Consider the following 18,469-nt stretch of genomic DNA (forward strand, 5'->3'; position numbering starts at 1 on the left):
ATTGTGTCAAAGACTATTTTTGAGTTAAGATAAAAAACTGAGCGATCTAAGATCTATAAAATCAACTTTCTGTAAATCACTTGTGGAGATACCCTCCAAACCTGGAATTTCATAGAGTAGTTGAAGAATGTTTGTATGATTTGATATCAAAGACTTATTGTCAGGCAGAATGCTCTCAATCAAAATCATAAACATATTTATATTTAGAATGAATGGATGATCATTGTAGGAAACTAGTCAACTGCTCTACTCCGCCAACATAATTGAGGAAGATTAGTAGCAGCCATGAACTTTGCATGATTGATTCCGTTTTCTCTACTTCACAGCATTAGTTCAGTGTCAGACACTTAAAGCTCCCCCCTCGAACACATAACACAGATCACCTGTATTCACTATGAATAGGACAAATGGCAGAATGCCATCTTTGTCCCCGTTTGGTATATCAGCCCACATTTAGCTATGCCAAGCAGAATAATTACCAAGAAGGAAAAATATACATGAACACATTTAGGAAAAAAATAATTCAAAGATCATGACCAATATGGAAAATGTCTACCAGTGAACTAGATTAAAGAAAAAAAAATAAATGGGGGGGGCATGTATGTATATTTCAGCTGAATTCAGAAAGCATGTTATACATGTTGCTACTACTGAACAGCCTGAGGAAAATTCCTTTCGTACCTTGCATATTCTTTAGTTCTTCGCATGATATGTAACGTCAGAGGGTTAATGCCTGTTGGTAGTTTTTCTTCTGCTAAACTCAAAGGTATTTCTTCTCCAGTGTCAAGGTTCTTTATCATTACACTAGCAAGAATCTCCTAGGATAAACATGAAGAAAATGTAATATTGTGCAGCAGTAATACGGTCTAACATCCATTTTATGAATTGAACTGTTAAATACAACATGATATAATTCCTACACTTGTAATCCACAAAAGCAATTTGACAAATAACCGGATGCAGGGATAAACATAACTTCACATCAACAGCTTCCAGGAGGCAAAATGGTGCCATACAAGCCTACCTATGTGTTTGAGAATGTGTAAAAGAAAGAGAATTCAAACACATCCAAAATACATTAAAAGAATAATGGATCATATGTAATTCACACAAATGTATAATATGCACCTCATGTGGAAGTTAGATTGGAGGCATGCTATGTCATTTCCCACTGTTCCCCAGTTAAATCCTGCTTCCAGGGTGATGTCTGGTACCCCAGTAGCTGCTTATGGCTCCTGCTCATCAAATGTTTATTTCGATCCCAAGGATAGGTTCCTAGTCAACAAATATATTGTGACACCATATAGCACAGTACACTACATACCGCTATTTGCTGTTTTGTACAGAAATGCATGCATAGGAAGCCCCTTCCGACTTGATAACATCTGAATCAACAAGTCTCTATTTGACGACATGGGCATTCTGGCACAATGTGCCAAAATGAGTTAACAAATGTTGAGCTTCTATGACCCTGACCTCATCTTTGTTCTCCACCATTAATCTAAGACTGGAACATTTGATAATATGGTTGTTCGTTGTGCATGTCTAGGAATCGAGCTCTATGCACCACCTTTGTGAGTAGGCCACTCAGACGAAGGAGATCATTTAAGCCTCTGTATCTGGTTTACAGGAGCAAAGTAGCATAAACTATGTAGGGAGTAATATCATCGCGCATGATGATGGCAGTACACCAGGAAGCTGCAGCAAAGCAACATTCGGACACTACTGTGGTAAGCAGGCCACAAAATGTGCACTTTCTACAAGAAAGTGATAATTCACTTAATGAAGCCTGGCTAGTAGCGTGCAGCTGGACATTTTTCACCCTGGTTTAAATGATTAAAATTGTTTACACATTGTATAATCCATGATCAAGGGCATATACTCAATCTGCTTTTACCACAGTCAATAATCCTTTGAGATTAACATGTGCTGCTTCAAAGAAACGTCTTAGTTTAAAACAAGTGAATGTTGTAGGCTTACCTAGACTTCCTTAACAAGGCAGTGGACTCATTTCTATTATGGTCCTTCAAAAGAAGTTTCTTGAAACAATAACATTTGATGCAGACTCAAAGGGCGTGAGACAATGTCTGAGGCTGCATGATCCCCCTTCCTGCCTTAATTGACAGGGTCATGCCAGATGCCTCAAGTTATCAAAAGGAGATCAATGGGCCAGCAGGATTCTAAACAGCCAGCAAATTATGCAAAAATAAGGAATACAAAGCAAGACTTCATGATAAAGACTGTGTATGGCCTTTAGATGATATCAGCAACCAAACATTCCATGTAGCTCTTCAGAACGACTAAAAGTATCTGTTCAGTATGGCTTCATGTCTATAAAAGTACTCTTACGTCCCGTCCCCTTTCCTCCATACTGTATGGGCGTCCCTCGCTAGGGACGGGAGACGGAACCTTTTTCACCAGAAAAAACCTTCACCTTTAAATTTAGAGGCACGCTGGGGCTCGGCCCTGGCAGCATGCGCTCCTTGATTCCACCCACCGTCGCCACTCCTCAGTCCCCTTTTCCGTGTCGATGGGAACAGGCCGATTTCACCAGCGCTCCTGTGTTTGGCTTCGGCCATGTAATACCACACGCTCTTCCACGGATAATTTGTCTCTCTTTTTGTCTTCTTTGTGTCAATCAGTGGTGCCACGCTCCACCCCGGTGTATGTTGACTTCAGCGCGCTTCAGCAGGTGTCCCGTCTGCAAGGGGCTCTTCCCTACATCAGATCCCCACGCTCTTTGCCTCTGCTGCCTTGTCCCCAACCATAGCTGGGAAGGTTGTACAGCGTGCAACGCACTTACTCCACATGCACTGAAGAACAGGCTAGCTAGGTGGAGAGCGCTCTTCGAAAGGTCGCCTCCAGAGGACTTAAAGGACTTTGTCAAACATCGATCAAGGCCCAAGGGAGGGCTGCTGTTCTCCATTGCACCCTGTAAGGGCGACTCCTTTCCAAGGAAACGCTCGAGTAGGAGGAACCTTTCTGCTTCTCGCACCAGCACACATACCAAGGCTAGTCCTGCTACAAGCCTTACGGCTGAGGGGTCATCCGATCCTTCCAGGTTCAGTGCTGAGGGACCGCAAGGTTCTTTTACCGGGTGTACACCCGAGGGGCAGCTCCCTAATATTGGCATAATGTCAGACAGGGTACCTGCACGCAGCACTACCAGCGACTCTGCCAAGGACAGCATGTCTTCCATGCCCTGAGATGCAGGGTAGGTCTCATTTTCGAATTACTAAGGATCAGTGCAAACTACTAAAAAGGTGTGGATTAAACACCTTATACAAATTTGATTTAAGGATCGGATTTTTGTTATTTGCTTTGGAAACTATATGACGAAAAGAAGTCATTTTTGTGGAAACTATCAAAAACAGAAATTAAGAATCTGTGTATGATTAATTGTGTGGAAAATATAAGGTGTGAAGAAAACACCGAACACAACATTATCTGTTGACTCTTAAAATATTGTGAAAAATAAAAGCAAAACTTCATAAATACCAATATCGACTTGGAAACTCTTTTCAAAAAAAGCAATTGGAGCTCATTTTGTTAAAAACTTGTCTAACTCACCTCTGAATCAATAATGGTTGGCGCATGCGAGTACATTTTTCCAAAACCTCCTTTTTTCATGCATTGCATCTGTGTGGCAGCCACACAGTCTTGGAGAAACACTCATGCAGAAAACCCAGCGCATCTATCTGAGATTATTCATTATATTTTTTCTGTTTCATAATATACATCAGCGGTCGCCAAGGGAGCAATTCTTTTTTAGGCTGCAAAGTTTTTTTGTTTAGGTCTCATGCTCCACCGCCAAGAGTTTTGGAGGGGGCTGGACCCAGTGAGCCAAGCACCACTACTTCGGCACGTGGCATGCAGCTCGACAAGATGGTCGCTTTTCCAATGCCGCTACTAGGAACAGAGCAGGCGGGAGAACGAGTTACAAGGTGGGACTGATGTCAACAAGGTACGTGGCCTGCAGTCTATCCATCAGCAGCGCAGGGCAGGTTTCAACCATGCCAGAGTGTGCTGCGGCCGCAGCAGCCACCTGCCACTCCATCAATATTACCAGCCACCTCTTCAGCCTCCGAAGACAGGTTCTTCGAAAGGTTCCTAGTGCTGATGTAAGCTCTCCAGATGGGGGCCATCCTTCGGGATGCTATCAGGGACATGATCCCTCCGGCCACTCCACCGGCACCCATAGTCATTTCTCCTATGGCTCCAGTGCCTCAGGTCCCCATGCTGCCCCAGCTGGCTCCCCTACCTCCCACAGTGCAGGCGGTTCCCCACCAGCCTCCGCACCATCCACCGGCTCTGGTTCCTACGCCACAGCCCACAGCACCCAGTACTCCTCCACCCGCACCGGATCAACCAGACCCCCTGGTGGACATAGAGGAGGAGGAGTACCCTGACACGCTGTCATCAGCCAAGGCTTTCCATGAACGGCTTGCAGGTTTGGCAGAATATTTAAGGCTTCCTCAACCAGAGGTTGAGCAACCGGAGGAAGGGGTCCTGGAAGAAGTCCTCACTCTAGGCCCCCCCGGAAAGAACGTGGATCCCAATGAGAAGGACATTGTTGCCTTAGCCAAGATGGGGTGGCTCAAGCCACACTCAGCCCAGCCTGTCAATCAGCCCCTTTCGATGCCAAGTATAGACAGATGCAGGGGAATACACTCTTGCTGTTGGCATACCCTCAACCACACTCTTGGGTGATCGCTGCAGCTTCCCTTTACTCAAAGCCTAAGTCGTCCTTGGCCAGCTTGTCCTCGGCGCGGCTGGGCAAGAAGGAGAAGATTTTGGAGGTGTACGGATGGAAGCTGAACTTCAACGCATCTCTACACCTGCATCAATCCAACGCGGATGCCATGCTGACAGCCATTACCCAGAGGCTTTGGTGGGAAATAGCCGACATCCTACCAGAACATCGGGTGCAGAGCCAAGCACGCTTCAAGGCGGGGCTGGAAGAGGCCAAACTGGTGGCGCAGGACATCATGGAGTCCACTGTGGCCCATATCGCCACCTCTGGCCGTGCCATATGCATCGCCAGGGACATGAGATGGACTGCCTGGCTTCGGGCTACTAAGTTTAACCCAGATGTCCAGGAACGCATATTGGACCTTCCATTCGAGGGTAGTGACCTCTTTCAATCCACCACTGATGAGGACTTAGGATAGATAAAGACTTTGCAGCTTGGGAACTGCTCTTCTTTTTATCTAACTAAGGCCACGCCCAAGGCGTACACCCAGTCGCATCAACGCTCCAATAAAGACAGGCGTTCGTCGGGTTCTGGGGCTTCCAAGAACAGAGGTTGAGACAGCCTGACCGCTCACTGAGTCAGCACCGGCGCAAACTAAGAGGGTGTGGGGGAGTTTCCAGTCCCCCTCCTCCACAAAAGCCTCGGAGGGAAAGAAGGCATGACGCGTCCCTTCGGGTCCACGTGTCTCCGGTGGGGGGGGGGGGGAGAAGGCTTGTCTTTCATACACTATTTTGGCGCTAGAACTTCGCAGACCCTTGGATACTTTACATAGTATCCACTGGGTACCGCCTACCGATTCCTCCCCTCCGGTCCCACAGATTGGGACAGCAACTCTGTTGGCGGAAATTCAGTCGCTCATTGAGAGCCAGGCAAGTGGACGAAGTCCAAGCCTCCCTTATATTCCAGGATTCTTGCCATCCAGAAGAAGAAACAGGCTGGCCTGAGTGTTGTGTTGGACCTCTCCACCGTCAACCTCTCCCTCCCTCTTCAGAAATTCAAGATGGTTACACCAGCACTCATTGCGGAGACACTGGACAAGAGAGACTGGATGTGCTCCCTGGATCTGAAGGACGCTTATCTACACCTCCCGGCAGCCCCATCACTCCTTCCTACGCTTCAGGATCATGGGCTGCCATTTCCAATAGAAGGTGCTACCCTTTGGCCTCAACTCAGTCCCCAAGGTATTTACCAGGCTCATGAATGCAGTGGCAGCCCTCCTCAGTGCCCAGGGCCACCAAGTCTACCCGTACCTGGACGACTGGCTCGTTAGGGCGGGATCTCCAGAGGCGGTGCACCACACTTACTCCACACTTATGACCACACTCCACGTCCTGGGGTTTACGATCAACCTCAAGAAGTGTTAGCTGCAACCTACGCAGAGTCTGACCTTCCTGGGCCTCATCTGGGACACAAGCTCAGAGACTCTTTCCCTCGGAGGACAAGATCACAGCCCTCATGAGGGCCACTACTCACTTCCTTACCCAAGCAGTGACCTTGGCCTGGTGGTACCAACACTCACTTATTGGGCATCATGGCAGCGGTCCTACTGGCCGTAACCCACACGAGACTCAAGATGAGGAGATTACAGCTGAACTTTGCAGCCTCATGGAATCAGGAGAAGCGCTCCCAATCGAAGCCGGTCAGCATTCCTGCTTCTCTCCACTCGGACCTCACATGGTGGTCCAAGGACTGCAACCTGTGCAGGGGCAAACCCTTCTGGAATCGGGCCCGCAGGTCACCATCACCACAGATTCCTCCCTGGAAGCCTGGGGAGCCACTCTGGACAACAACAGTGTCCATGAAGTCTGGACCTGGAAGGAGCAGGGGTCTCATATCATCTGGCTGTAGCTGAAAGCCATCTGGCTAGCTCTCAAAGCTTTCCTTCCACTTATCGGTGGCAAGATTGTCCTCATAAAGACCGACAATTCCACCAGCATGTACTATGTTAACAAGCAGGGTGGTATCAGGTCCCCTCCACTATGCAGCCTAGCCATCAGCATGTAGGAATGGGCCCTGGAGAACGATATTTACCTCACGGCCGTCCACCTTCTGGGCGAGTCCAACTTGGAGGCGCACACGCTCAGCAGACTGGGAGCGGACAATTACAAGTGGCAATTGAACGACCAGGTGCTGCTGGAGATCTTCAACAAATGGGGGCATCCTCAAGTGGATATCTTTGCCTCCTGGGAAAACAAGAAGTGCCAGCAGTTTGTGTCCTGGTAGGGGCAGGGCCCCGGCTCCCTGGGCAATGCATTACAGATACAGTGGAACGGCATGACAGCGTATGCCTTCCTTCCTACACCCCTGGTCCACAGGGTGATCTGCAAGATAAATGAATCTTCTCAAATCAGCATCATTCTGATAGCTCCATGGTGGCCAGTGAGACCGTGCTTCTCCGAGCTTCTCAGCCTATCGGACAGGCCACCCATTCACCTACCGATGGGCCCAGCTCATCTTCTGGTGCAGTAGGGGGGGAAGGGTCATACACCCCGCTCCACACAAATTAGCCCTTGTAGCGTGGTTCCTGAGCAGGTCACGTTTAAGTATCCAAGCCTCTCTCAGGCTAACCTAGAAATCCTTCAGGGTGCACGCAGTACAAGAATAAACGGACTAGGTTCTGTCATTGAGCAGACTCCAAGGAGATTGACCCCCTTACATGCACTTTGGATGATGTACCTACATTTCCGGCACACCTTGCTCACTCCGGCATGCAGGTAGACACATGCTGCAACTATTTGACAGCCATAGGGGCCTACAGAAATTCGGAAGAAGAGGTCTTCTCCTCTTCAAACCTGGTGGTCAAGCGACATTTGACGAGCCTCACCAGACTCTACCCACCCATCAAAAAACCATACCCCATGTGGGATCTCAATATTGTGTTGGGCGCCTTGGCGCACAAACTGTTCGAGCCAATCGTGTCCACAGACATTAGGCTGGTCACTATTAAGACAGCTCTGTTGGTGGGCCTCACCTCTACTCGCAGGGTAAGCAAGATCCAGGCACTAGTTGCATCAGAACCCTATACTACCTATATTACCTTGCACAAGGATAAGGTGGTCTGAGGACGCACCCCGCGTTCCTACCAAGGTAGCGACCGATTTCCATCTAAACAGGAAGATAGTCTTACCTACATTTTTCGCCGACCCAAAGGATAAACTCAGAAGGTCTTGCACTGTCTGGATGTCAGACGCACTCTGAAATTCTATCTGAACAGGACAGAGCACTTGCGCAAGTCAGACGCCCTCTGTGTCACCTTTGGTGGGTCAAGGTCCGGTTATCAGGCTTTCAAGGCCTATTGCAAGGAGGCATATGAGGGGCAGCACTAGTCACTTCGATCTAACATGCACGCCCATGCTGTCAGAGCAAAGGCCACAGACATTGCCTTCCAGCATGTCCCGTGGCAAGTCATCAGCAGGGCAGCCACCTGGGCCTCCCCTTCGGCTTTCTGTAAGCACTACTGTGTGGACGCCACCTCTAGGTCAGACGCGGCATTCAGTCAGGTGGTTCAACTGAATCTGTTGCTTAAGGAGGGTCTCCTCTCCACCCTGGGGCTACAATCAGTTGTAATCGCCCATACAGTATGGAGGAAAGGAGACGAGACGTAAGAGTAATTCATAGTTACTCACCGTAGTGACTAACGTACTCTTAGTCCCCCTTCCTCCATACATCCCACCATCCTCCCCCCTAATACTGGTGTCATTAGGCAATGTTAAATATTGTCGATGCATTAATGGGTACTGAGGAGTTGCGCCAGTGGGTGGAGTCAAGGGAGCGCATGCTCCCAGAACCACACCCCCACGCGCCTCTAAATTTAAAGGGGAAGAAGGTTTTTTCTGGTGAAAAAGGTTACGTCTCCCGTCCCTAGTGAGGGACGCCCATACAGTATGGAGGACAAGGTACTATAGACAAAGAGTATGTTAGTCACTACGGTGAGTAACTATTAATGTATTCCGACTAAGGACAGCTACACAGATCTAGACAACCACTGTGCACCCGAGAATAATCTCCTTTGTGTCACCATCTGTCCATCTTCGGAACAATTTGCCCCAATCACCGCCAAACACCAAGTTGGCTGCATCACTCCCCCCGCACACCCCACCGGCCCCAAACCGCACAAACCTCTCATTCCACAGCATGGTTACCTAGTTATCCAGTGGCCAATGGCATTTAGGTCGTTTGTGTTCAGAGATTGCAGGGATGAAGGAGAGGAAGGAGAAGAATATCTTATCATCGACTAAATGCTAAGGAAAAAATGAGTTTGCAGAGGGAGGTGATGTATAAGAAGTGAGCCTAAGATTTATCCTTGAGATGCACCCATGAAAAGAGGTGTTGGGCAGAATTGCTCTAAACCCATAAGACGGAGAAAAAGAAGTTGCAGAGTAGGACAACTAGACTAGACTGAGGTCCTTGAAGCGAAAGAGGGAAAGAAATTGAAGGAGGAATGGATGATCCACAGTATCCAAGAAAGAGGCTAGGTCTAGAAAGTTAATAGAGCAGAGGTGAGGGTGATGGGCAGTGGTAAGAGAATTAGAAACATGGATGGGCCAGTCTCTGGAGTGTTACAAATGGAATCAAGATTTGAGGGGGAGGCAGGCAGGCGGGAGGTGATATCGAGAAGAAAGGTGAGAAAGATGGGAGGTAGAATGAGGGAAGGGTGGTAGAGACAGAAGGGTGACAAGGTGGACTACATTTTGTTGATTTTAGTGGAGAAGTAGACTAGAAAGTCATCAGCGTAGAGGATGAGGAAATTGAGTGGTTCTTGGAGGGGGAAGCATGTTTGCAAGGGTGCAAGTGGAAAGAGGAAACGGGATTAATGAAATTGGAGGATTAGGCTGTATTGAGGGATGTCCTGAGGGTTAGTGGGGGTCCTCGTAGGCACTGAGAAGACTGGGGTATTGGTATTTGTGCTGCAACATAATCAGAAACACACTGTTGTCGTATGTAGCTGGTTGGCTAGGGGGATCCATAGTTAAGCACCCATGTGAGTGTGGGGGGTGAAGGAGCAGGCAGGCTATTGATCACTGAAGAGGGTAGACAGTACAGAGGTGAATCTGATAAATTCAAGTCCAATGGAATGATCAAGTTTAGGAAAGAGCTTGGAGCGAGATGTTGACTTGGTCAAGGTAGGGCACCATGAGTGCAGCTTGGATTTATGTTTGACAATAGATGGGAGAGTCTTGGAGGAATAGAAATGGTGAAGTGAAAGAGTGGTCAGAGGAAAATGGGGTCAATTATGGAGAACAGGACACCAGGGTGGAAGACAGAATAGGACACTGAGCAAGTTCCTTTGGGCGTGGGTTGGAACGTTATGTAGGCTGCCTAGCGAATTGTCAGAGAGGAGCCAGGTTGGAGCTGTTGGGCCTTCGACATTTTGGAGCTGTTGAGGTCACCCCATTATGACAGTAGTGTCATAAGCTAGGAGAGTTGAGAGTAAGAGGTCAAGATCAGAGACGGAGTGGCTGTGGATTTTCCATGGGCTGTGGATAAGTGTTAGGACAGTTTTTCTGAAGTCCAACCAAGGGCTTAGTAAAACCATTCAACAGAGGCAGCACAAGACTACACTTTTAGTATAATGCTTACCACCCGAGTTCATGGTATCGTAGCCAGGGAAGCCAGGCTTACTTTAGGAGGGGGCGGGAGCTGTAGAATCAGTACAAATGAAATTGTAATACAAATGGTCCAAAGAAACACTACGTATTGCAAAAATAAAGAATTAATTTAAATACAAGTAGGCCCAGATAAATCTAGGGGTAAATAAGTACTATCACGCATTATATGTAATCACAATTATAAAAACACAACATGATGATTGAAGGCACACAGATCAAAGCATAACCCTTATTTGGAACACCTAGCAGTAGTTCTAGGGAAGTGAAACCTTTTCATACGCATTCAGTATAGGTCACACCTACTCTTGGGGAGTAAAAACCAATGCTTACTTTCATATTACATTCAGTAATTCCAGGGAAGTAGACCCTACCAGTTGTACCGTGACTCTCAGCAGCAAATCATATAATCAGACAACTGGACAGTATACTTTGTTTACTAGTGGAACACGTATTCTAGGTACAGTAAACACCTATAACTACTTTTGTGATAACACACAGTTATACTAGGTGAGAAAAATCTAAGGATTTAATATTCATTTACAGGTGCTTTTGAGATCAGTGAAACACAGATTGAGATAAGCAGTACATCTGGTAACTTATTTTTGGATGGCACACAGCCAACTCAAGATAAGTAAAACCCATATACTTTTTTAATCGCAAAAGGAAATCCAGGTTAGATCTTTCCCAGCTATACAAGTAACATTTGTATGACTTATAAGGGACAGTTAGAATCCAAAGACTCTTCTTGTGTCTGTCTAGAACAGCACAAGGAAAGCAAAACCCAATGTTACACATAACTGAAAGATGCGAAGTTATTCTAGTTCAGTAACAACCTGATGCAGACTTATTCTGGACATGCCAAGAACAAGTCAGGGGAAGAAAGACCCAGTTGGGGGGCACTCATACAATAATACTAGCAGGGATAATCTGTTGAAAAAAGCACATTGCTTTTGGGAAGAGGCTCAACCTAATCACAGGTGAGTAATATGCCTTCACATCTACTGTCTGCTAGTATGGCAAAACGGTTTCTAAGGAAAGAAAGATGTTAACCATACTTTTGAGAATAGTGCATCACACATCCAAGGTAATTAAGAACTTTTGTAACTGTTCACTCTTAGAGTTACAGTTACCAACCAACTCTTTTTCAAGTAAGTAACCTTAAAAAGTATTTCCCTTATTCTTGGAGCATGACTGTTCTCAGGGGCAGAAGGGGGGTGACTAGTGACCAACAGTGTCAGAATAGGTTCTTAAGTATCAAAAGTCAGAGTTCCTTGGGAAGACAGGGCAAACAGAGGAGTACTTTACTTCTAGAGTTAGAAGAGGGTCAGGGGCTTCACAGAAGACAACCTAGCAGGATTCTTGCAGTGGGACTGGGTGCACTGGATGAGAGGCCTCCCCATCACATAAAACACCCCACAACTACACAGGAATCACAAGAGACTTAAGGTAAGTACATACGCAAGTCACATTACCTCAGCATGAAGAGGATTCTGTAGCAGAAGGACTTCAGGATCTGCAGCCAAATACCCGGTCAGTGGATTCCTTGTGGTGACTGAAAACAAGACCTAAGAAGGCACTTTGCAGCAGGGATCAATGGATAAGGGTCTAGGCAAGGTTTTCCTCACAGCTGAATGTAGTTCTGCGGATTTGGTGCCTTTTCAAGGAGCACAGAAGAAGACAGAAAATCACAGTTGAATTCTCATCGTTACAAAAGGTCCAGCACTCTGGTGAGCGGACTTACTTTCTCAGACTCGATTTGTGTCTCTGGCGATACACCAGGATGCCCACGAAGTTTGAGTGAGATTTGGAATTCGGAAGACTGCACCGCTCAAGGTCCCAGGGTATTGGGGTTTTGCAGCCCTGCAAGGTCGCAGCAATGCGTGGGATGGCTCAAAATGCAGGCCTTCTTGGGTCTAGTGGGTCACACCAGGCTCTAAGTCAGGGTCATTGTTTTCGGAGTCCCCAGGTCGATTGGAAGGAAGGGCTACAGCAGGCGCTGGTTACACAGCAGGCTCTCCGGTCGCTGGAAATCGTCTCAGACGCTTTTCCTTCATCATCCTCTCCGGTTCCAGTGGTCAACTTGTCTTCAGCTTCCAGGTTCGGGGTATTTAACAGGAACTACAGCACAACCTCTGCATTCTCTCCCTGCATTTTACAACAAGGGGCGGTCTGGTTGTCCAATCAGGACAGCGAGCCGCCGCACTGTAATTTGGCCCCATTCAGGCAAGGAGGAAGACAAAGGGCTGTTGAGTTTTGGACTCCTCCCTCGCTTCCTGCCTTCACAGACAGACTAGAGCCTGGGAGGGGAGTTCAGGGGACTACCGCCGAAGTTAAAAATCGCACAAAGGAATTTCCCGCCCTGGATGTCAGGAGAAGGAACAAGAAAGGATAAGAAATACTAAAATGGCGAAAAAAGAAGAAAGGGACATTTTGGTAAAATGAGCACTCTTAGGTGCCTTTACTGCAGCTGTGAACACAGCCCACGGTAAAGGTGCACCAATGTAATAATAGGTATCACTGCCACCAGCCATTGTAGTTAAGCTTGTCCCTGTAACAGAATTGTTTGTGTGTGAAAGGGGATACATTGCATCTCCCCAGCACTCCACATAACGTGGGGTGTGATGGTTTCACAAAATACAATGAAAAAGGGATCCAAAGATCCTTTCTACCCTTGGGAACTGTAGTTCTCTCAAGGTTAATAAAAGAAAGTTAAAAAGGGGAGCCGCTAGGGCAACCCAGCAACAACAGGCACTTATTGCCAAAAAAGTTGTTAAAGAGGATAACTTTAAAAAGACAACATGGAGAGTCTAAAAAATGACAGCCATAAAAAGAGTAAAAGATTCTGAGTGTGGAAAAAGGTTTCCTCTCACTGAGGTATTATGGAAAATAACCTACCTGTAAAGCAAACCGTTCTGGGGTTGACACGGGTCAGGAAGATTTACCATTTATGTGAAAATCTTACTCAACACTGAGTATGACAAAAAGAGGTGGGAGCAATTTGTTGGACCGAGAAATGCTTGGAGAAGTTGGGAGTGAAATTAGAAAGGGGTAGGGGTGCCAATAATGTCTTACTGAACAGGCGAATCTGACGAGGCCGGGAAGGGGAACATCAGGGAGAAACAGAATAACCAGTCTCACCAGTTAGGAGGGCATTTCCATGATGAGAAGAACAATGGCAGCCCGTAACTGCACTAGAAAGCCAAAGGAGGAAGGAGAATAGAGAGGGAGAGGCCGTCCCATGCCACGCCAGCAACCACGGCGCAGGCCGTCCCACTCCAGGAATCCAACCCAGAGCACCAGCAAAGAACAGAGAAGGCAGAGTCAGGACGCCTCTGCAAAGGCCCGCACAGGACAGTGAAGTGGCCCTTGCCCCAAGGGTGGCCCAGGAAGGGGAGGAGCCGTTCAGGGACAGAAAAGATGCTGCAGCCTTCTAGAGAGAGATACGGGGGTATGGTATGAAATTACAGAATCTTACCCTTAAGGCGCTGGGTCCCAGAACTGCCTAGACAGGGAGTGGAAAGAGAGGGCAGGGATGTCTGAACCAATCACAAGAGGAGGGGGGGTGGGGGGGGGAATTCAAGGGTCTAGACGTCAGCACTGTCAGTTTTGTTGTTACAGGATGCCAAAGAAGAGGAAACCCAGGAAGTATGCACATGGGAATATTAAGGGAGAAGGTTGCGTCCTGAGGAGACCCAAGAGGCCCAGGCTCAGGGTGAGGCCACGGAAACCAAAGATAACTCCTATTTGACTCAGGCCTGAAAGAGAGTCCCTGGAGGACAATAAAAGCAGAAGCAGCGTCTTATAGAAGGCAAGAAACGGAAAACAGACGAAACAATATTGTACATCTGAAATTGTTCGGTGGAATAATGTTTTACCAACAGCTCTGACTGTTTTCCTTCTACCTACCTTTCACAGAGACCAACACCACAGCCTTTTTTGGAGTGACAAGGTCAGTGAGAAAAGAAAGGCAAGGTTGGTGTAAAAGGTCTCCAGGCGGGCGATGTCCTGGGCAGGAATCCAGATTTCAAAAATGACCATCACTGGGAGTTTAGGGTAATGGGAGCCATAGCAAGTTGAGAGAAAGGAGTTTAATTTTGAAGAGGGATCGGGCATTCCAGATACCAGGGGTGATGTCAATAAGGAGAGGGCAGAGTTAGCAGTGGTAGTGGGTGTAGTGGATGAAGGCAAGCAGGTAGGGTAAATGAGGTTGGAGTGGGTGACAGTAATTATCAAGCAGGGACATCAGCCATTGGGTCTAAACGTTTAACTTAAGTGTTTACCAGCTTTCACATCCTAGGTTTGAGTCATACAATACCTCGTCTGTTAGCTCCCGACCAGAGTTGGACCTCGGTCGCAGTGGTCCAAGCACTCCACTTGGCAGAGATGTTTGGCCATCCGCTGCCTTCCCATTTTCCTGAAATATATAGATAAAAGCACAGAACAAATATATAAGTACACTATGTGGAAACCAAATGACAGTTGCACTAAGCGGGGAACAGGGATTTAAAAAAACATTACTTTCTGCATTACAGCTTTATATAAGCTGACAGCGTTCCTTAAAAGAAAACATCTATCAAGAAAGACATTGGTCATCTGGAAATAAAGCCCTGAGAAGATGTAAATAGTTGTATTATTCAAAACAAAAGTATACTTGGTGCAATAGGGTTTATCTTGACTTTAGATGCATCACTTGCATTCTTCCTGAATTTGCCAGGTTTTCAGTAATTGCAAAGTCTAAGATATTTTAAGTACTGCTTTTTAAAATGTTTTTATTCATCAAGTTGGGTATTTTGGTTTTAAATTCCTGTGATTCCACAGAAAAAATGACGTGGGAAGTGTTTTCTGTACAGAGGAGCGACTACCAAAGGAAAGATACGAGTATGCAATAAGTGACCACTCTCACCCATGAACTCGTGATATGACAAGAAGCTGAAGTGGATGTGAGAGTGGGAGTAGCCAGCCGCCTGTTCTGATTCAGAGCATGTACTGTTAAACAACACCTGCGATCGGAGAAACCAAATAGTAGTAGCACCTAAAATACTGCCATATGCTTCAGGGTAATCACTTACTGGAGCGCCACTGTCTCTGCTCCTCCAGTGTGGTGTCCAGAGGAATGCCTGAGATCACCTCGCCTGCAGGCAACAGACTTCGCAAGAATCATGACTTCTGCTGCAGAGGTGGCTCGGGCTCAGTGGCACAATGGCCCCCTCCCTGAAGACTGCTAATGTACACAGTCCTCTTGGGGGCAAGGAGGGGATGAAGTGGGAGAAAACTACAGTGGGAGGCTGGAACGTCAAAGTGGACAAGTGTAGCACTACTTCGGTCACCTAGTCATGGGCACTGGTTGCTTTTCTCTGCTCGAGGAAGAATGTGTTAAGCATGGACCATGCTACCTACCATTTTGTTTCCCTGCCCAGTACGGCTCTGCTCCGCATAAGTAAAGTTTAGAGGGCTTACAGGGGGATCAAGCCATAGGCATAGGCATAGACTCCGCAATCACTGGTCTCCTTTCTGTCGCCTACGACACAGGAGGCGCACGTTTCCCTGGTTTACGTGCAAATGTTGGGAGATCCCGGAAGTTCAGTCCGCCATGTCTTCCAGCTAGCCCTCTCCCCAGATCGTTGGATTGATATAATTTGGTTACTCTTAAGTTTTCAGCATTTACATAACTTTAACCCACAAATAAGAAGCTGGCAGACTAAGAAGCTAACTTCAGCGTGCGAATAAGAAGCTGGCCAAATAAGAAGATAAGTCCAGTGCCTTTGCGGCAAGGGTCTTTGTGACTAAGGCACCCCTTTATCTCAATGTCCCTCTTCTCTTGAAGCCCACTCAATCATACCTCTGCAAAGCAAAGGCAGCCATCTTATTCACCCTGTAGAGCATTTGCTGAATTTCTAACACCACCACAGCAATTTCACTTAATTTTTTCCATTTTTAAAAGGTAGACAAAACTTTGTATTAAATTCTCACGTGCATTTTTCAATTTTAACGTATTACCAAGACATATTTACTTTGCCTTTTCCTTTTTTAATTGAGCACCAATATTTGTAAGTTTACGATTCAAAGAAACTGTTTCATCATCGCTCAACTCCTACATATAGAAGGAGATTTCCTTGCAAGAATTCAAGATCGCTAAACTGCAACTTACCAATTGGCACTAAAGTGGACTCAAATTCTGGACACTCCTGAAGTTAAAGAAACCATGCAATCCATTAGCAGAAAATACTATGGACAACTTTTTCAACCCTCATAAAAAGAGGATACATTCACTGATGTCCCAGAGTAATTACATTAGAATGGGATCCAGACTAGTATGTCCTCCTTTCCCACTAATATTTGCATTATGCCAAGAACCCCTATGCTCAATGTATAAGATATAACCCTGGCACTGAAGGTGTATTACACCACAAACTAGATGACATGCTGATGAAAACCCCAGTCACAAACCTTCCTAATATAATGTTTACATTGGAGGAGTTCCAAGATATCCCTGGATAGAAGAATACAATAACTACACTCAATGGCATTACACATTTCTGCATATAAAAACAGTCCACCACCTACAATTGGAGCACCCTTTTAAATGGACCCCAATAAACTCAAATATCTAGGTCTCATCATTCTCTTTATCCCCATAGTATTCCTGGTTTTATCCATCCCTAAAGATAAGCAGCATATTAGACAATTTTACTCCCTAAAATAGGCAAATACTCCCAAAAATAAAAATGGGGAGTAAAAATACTCACAACAAACATAGGAAACTGATACATAGGTGCCTCTCCCCTCGCTTTCTTCCACACATCTGCATGGATATTTTTGGACCAGTAGTACACACAGTGCCAGAGGGAGACACTACTATTATTACTGCCTGATCTGAAGTAAACATGCATCCTATACATGTGCAATAAATATTAATTACAAAACATTTCTGTTTTACAGATAAATAATTTTTACTTGCTTATTAAATACTCACTTTTTACAACATAAAAGAACAAGTTACTTACCAACTGGTAACGTTCTTTCGATTGGATCTTCCTACAATGTATTCCTCATCTTTGATGTATTCCATCCAGCTTCAGCTGCTTCGGAAAAAAAAACTTTCGGCAGAGGGCGCCGTGCGTCGATGTCGAGTGGATGGTCCCTCGAAGGCCTCCGTCGAGGGGGACGTCATCGGGTGTATAAGTAGCACGCGCGGCGCCCGTTCGCCTCTGTTCTGTTTTTCCCCCTTTCATTATCGATTTTCCACTGTGCAGACTGTGCCGGTAGACCGATATTTTACCTTTGCGAGAGTTGGAGTGGCAACAGCCCGGAAGAAATCTACAGAGGGGTAGGTTGGGAGGGCGGTGAGGAATACGCTGTAGGAACATCCAATCGAAAGAACGTTACCAGTTGGTAAGTAACTTGTTCTTCGAGTGGATTGTGTCCTCCAACGTATTCCTCATCTTTGATAGACTCCCAAAGCAGTAAGGATAATTCTTATGGAGGAGGGATTAGATTTTTTCAATATCTTCAGATGGCTGAGTATAGGACTGCTCTACCAAAATTTAGCTCCTTAGATTGGGAAGCATCTATGTTGTAGAATTTTGAAAAAGTATGCAGCGATGACCAAGTCCCTGCTTCACAAATGGACCTTATAGGAACACCTCTTTGCAGGGCTGTAGACGAAGCGATGCCCCTGGTGGAATGAGCCCTTAAACCTTCTGGTGGGTCTTTTCCTGCCAGCCTGTAGCATTCCGAAATGCAAAGCACAATCCAGCGCGATATTGTCTGTTTTGTTACTGATTGACCCAATCTTTTTCCTGTGTAGCCAATAAACAGTTGGCTGTCCAATCTAAGCCTAGAAAGCCTAGAGATATAAAAGCTTAAAGCTCTTTTTGGATCCAGCCTGTGTAATCTTTCCTCCTCCTTACTAGGATGGGGTGGAGGATAGAATGCATGTGTAACAATTTTTTGATTTAAATGAAACTCAGATACCACTTTTGGTAAAAATGAGGGTTTAACCTTCAACACAACTCTGTCCTTATGGAACACAGTATAGGGTGGCCCAGAAGACAGTGCCTGCAATTCGCTCACTCTTCTTGCAGATGTTAAAGCAACTAGGAAAGCA

General features: G+C 46.2%; 1 protein-coding gene across 4 annotated transcripts in view; it reads right to left on the reverse strand.

Annotated features, from left to right (window-relative positions):
- Positions 1-18,469, reverse strand: part of WDR44 (WD repeat domain 44) — a 1,281,409-nt gene that overhangs the window by 587,870 nt on the left and 675,070 nt on the right. For all 4 annotated transcript variants that reach the window (XM_069612853.1, XM_069612855.1, XM_069612854.1 and 1 more), the window contains 2 exons: positions 14,678-14,776; positions 682-818 (listed from right to left, as the gene is read on the reverse strand). In XM_069612853.1, coding sequence (XP_069468954.1) covers positions 682-818; positions 14,678-14,776 — 236 coding nt within the window. The remainder of the gene's footprint in view (positions 1-681; positions 819-14,677; positions 14,777-18,469) is intronic.

Source organism: Ambystoma mexicanum, chromosome 5p, assembly GCF_040938575.1.
Source record: "Ambystoma mexicanum isolate Mex_15411 chromosome 5p, UKY_AmexF1_1, whole genome shotgun sequence".
NCBI lineage: Eukaryota > Metazoa > Chordata > Amphibia > Caudata > Ambystomatidae > Ambystoma > Ambystoma mexicanum.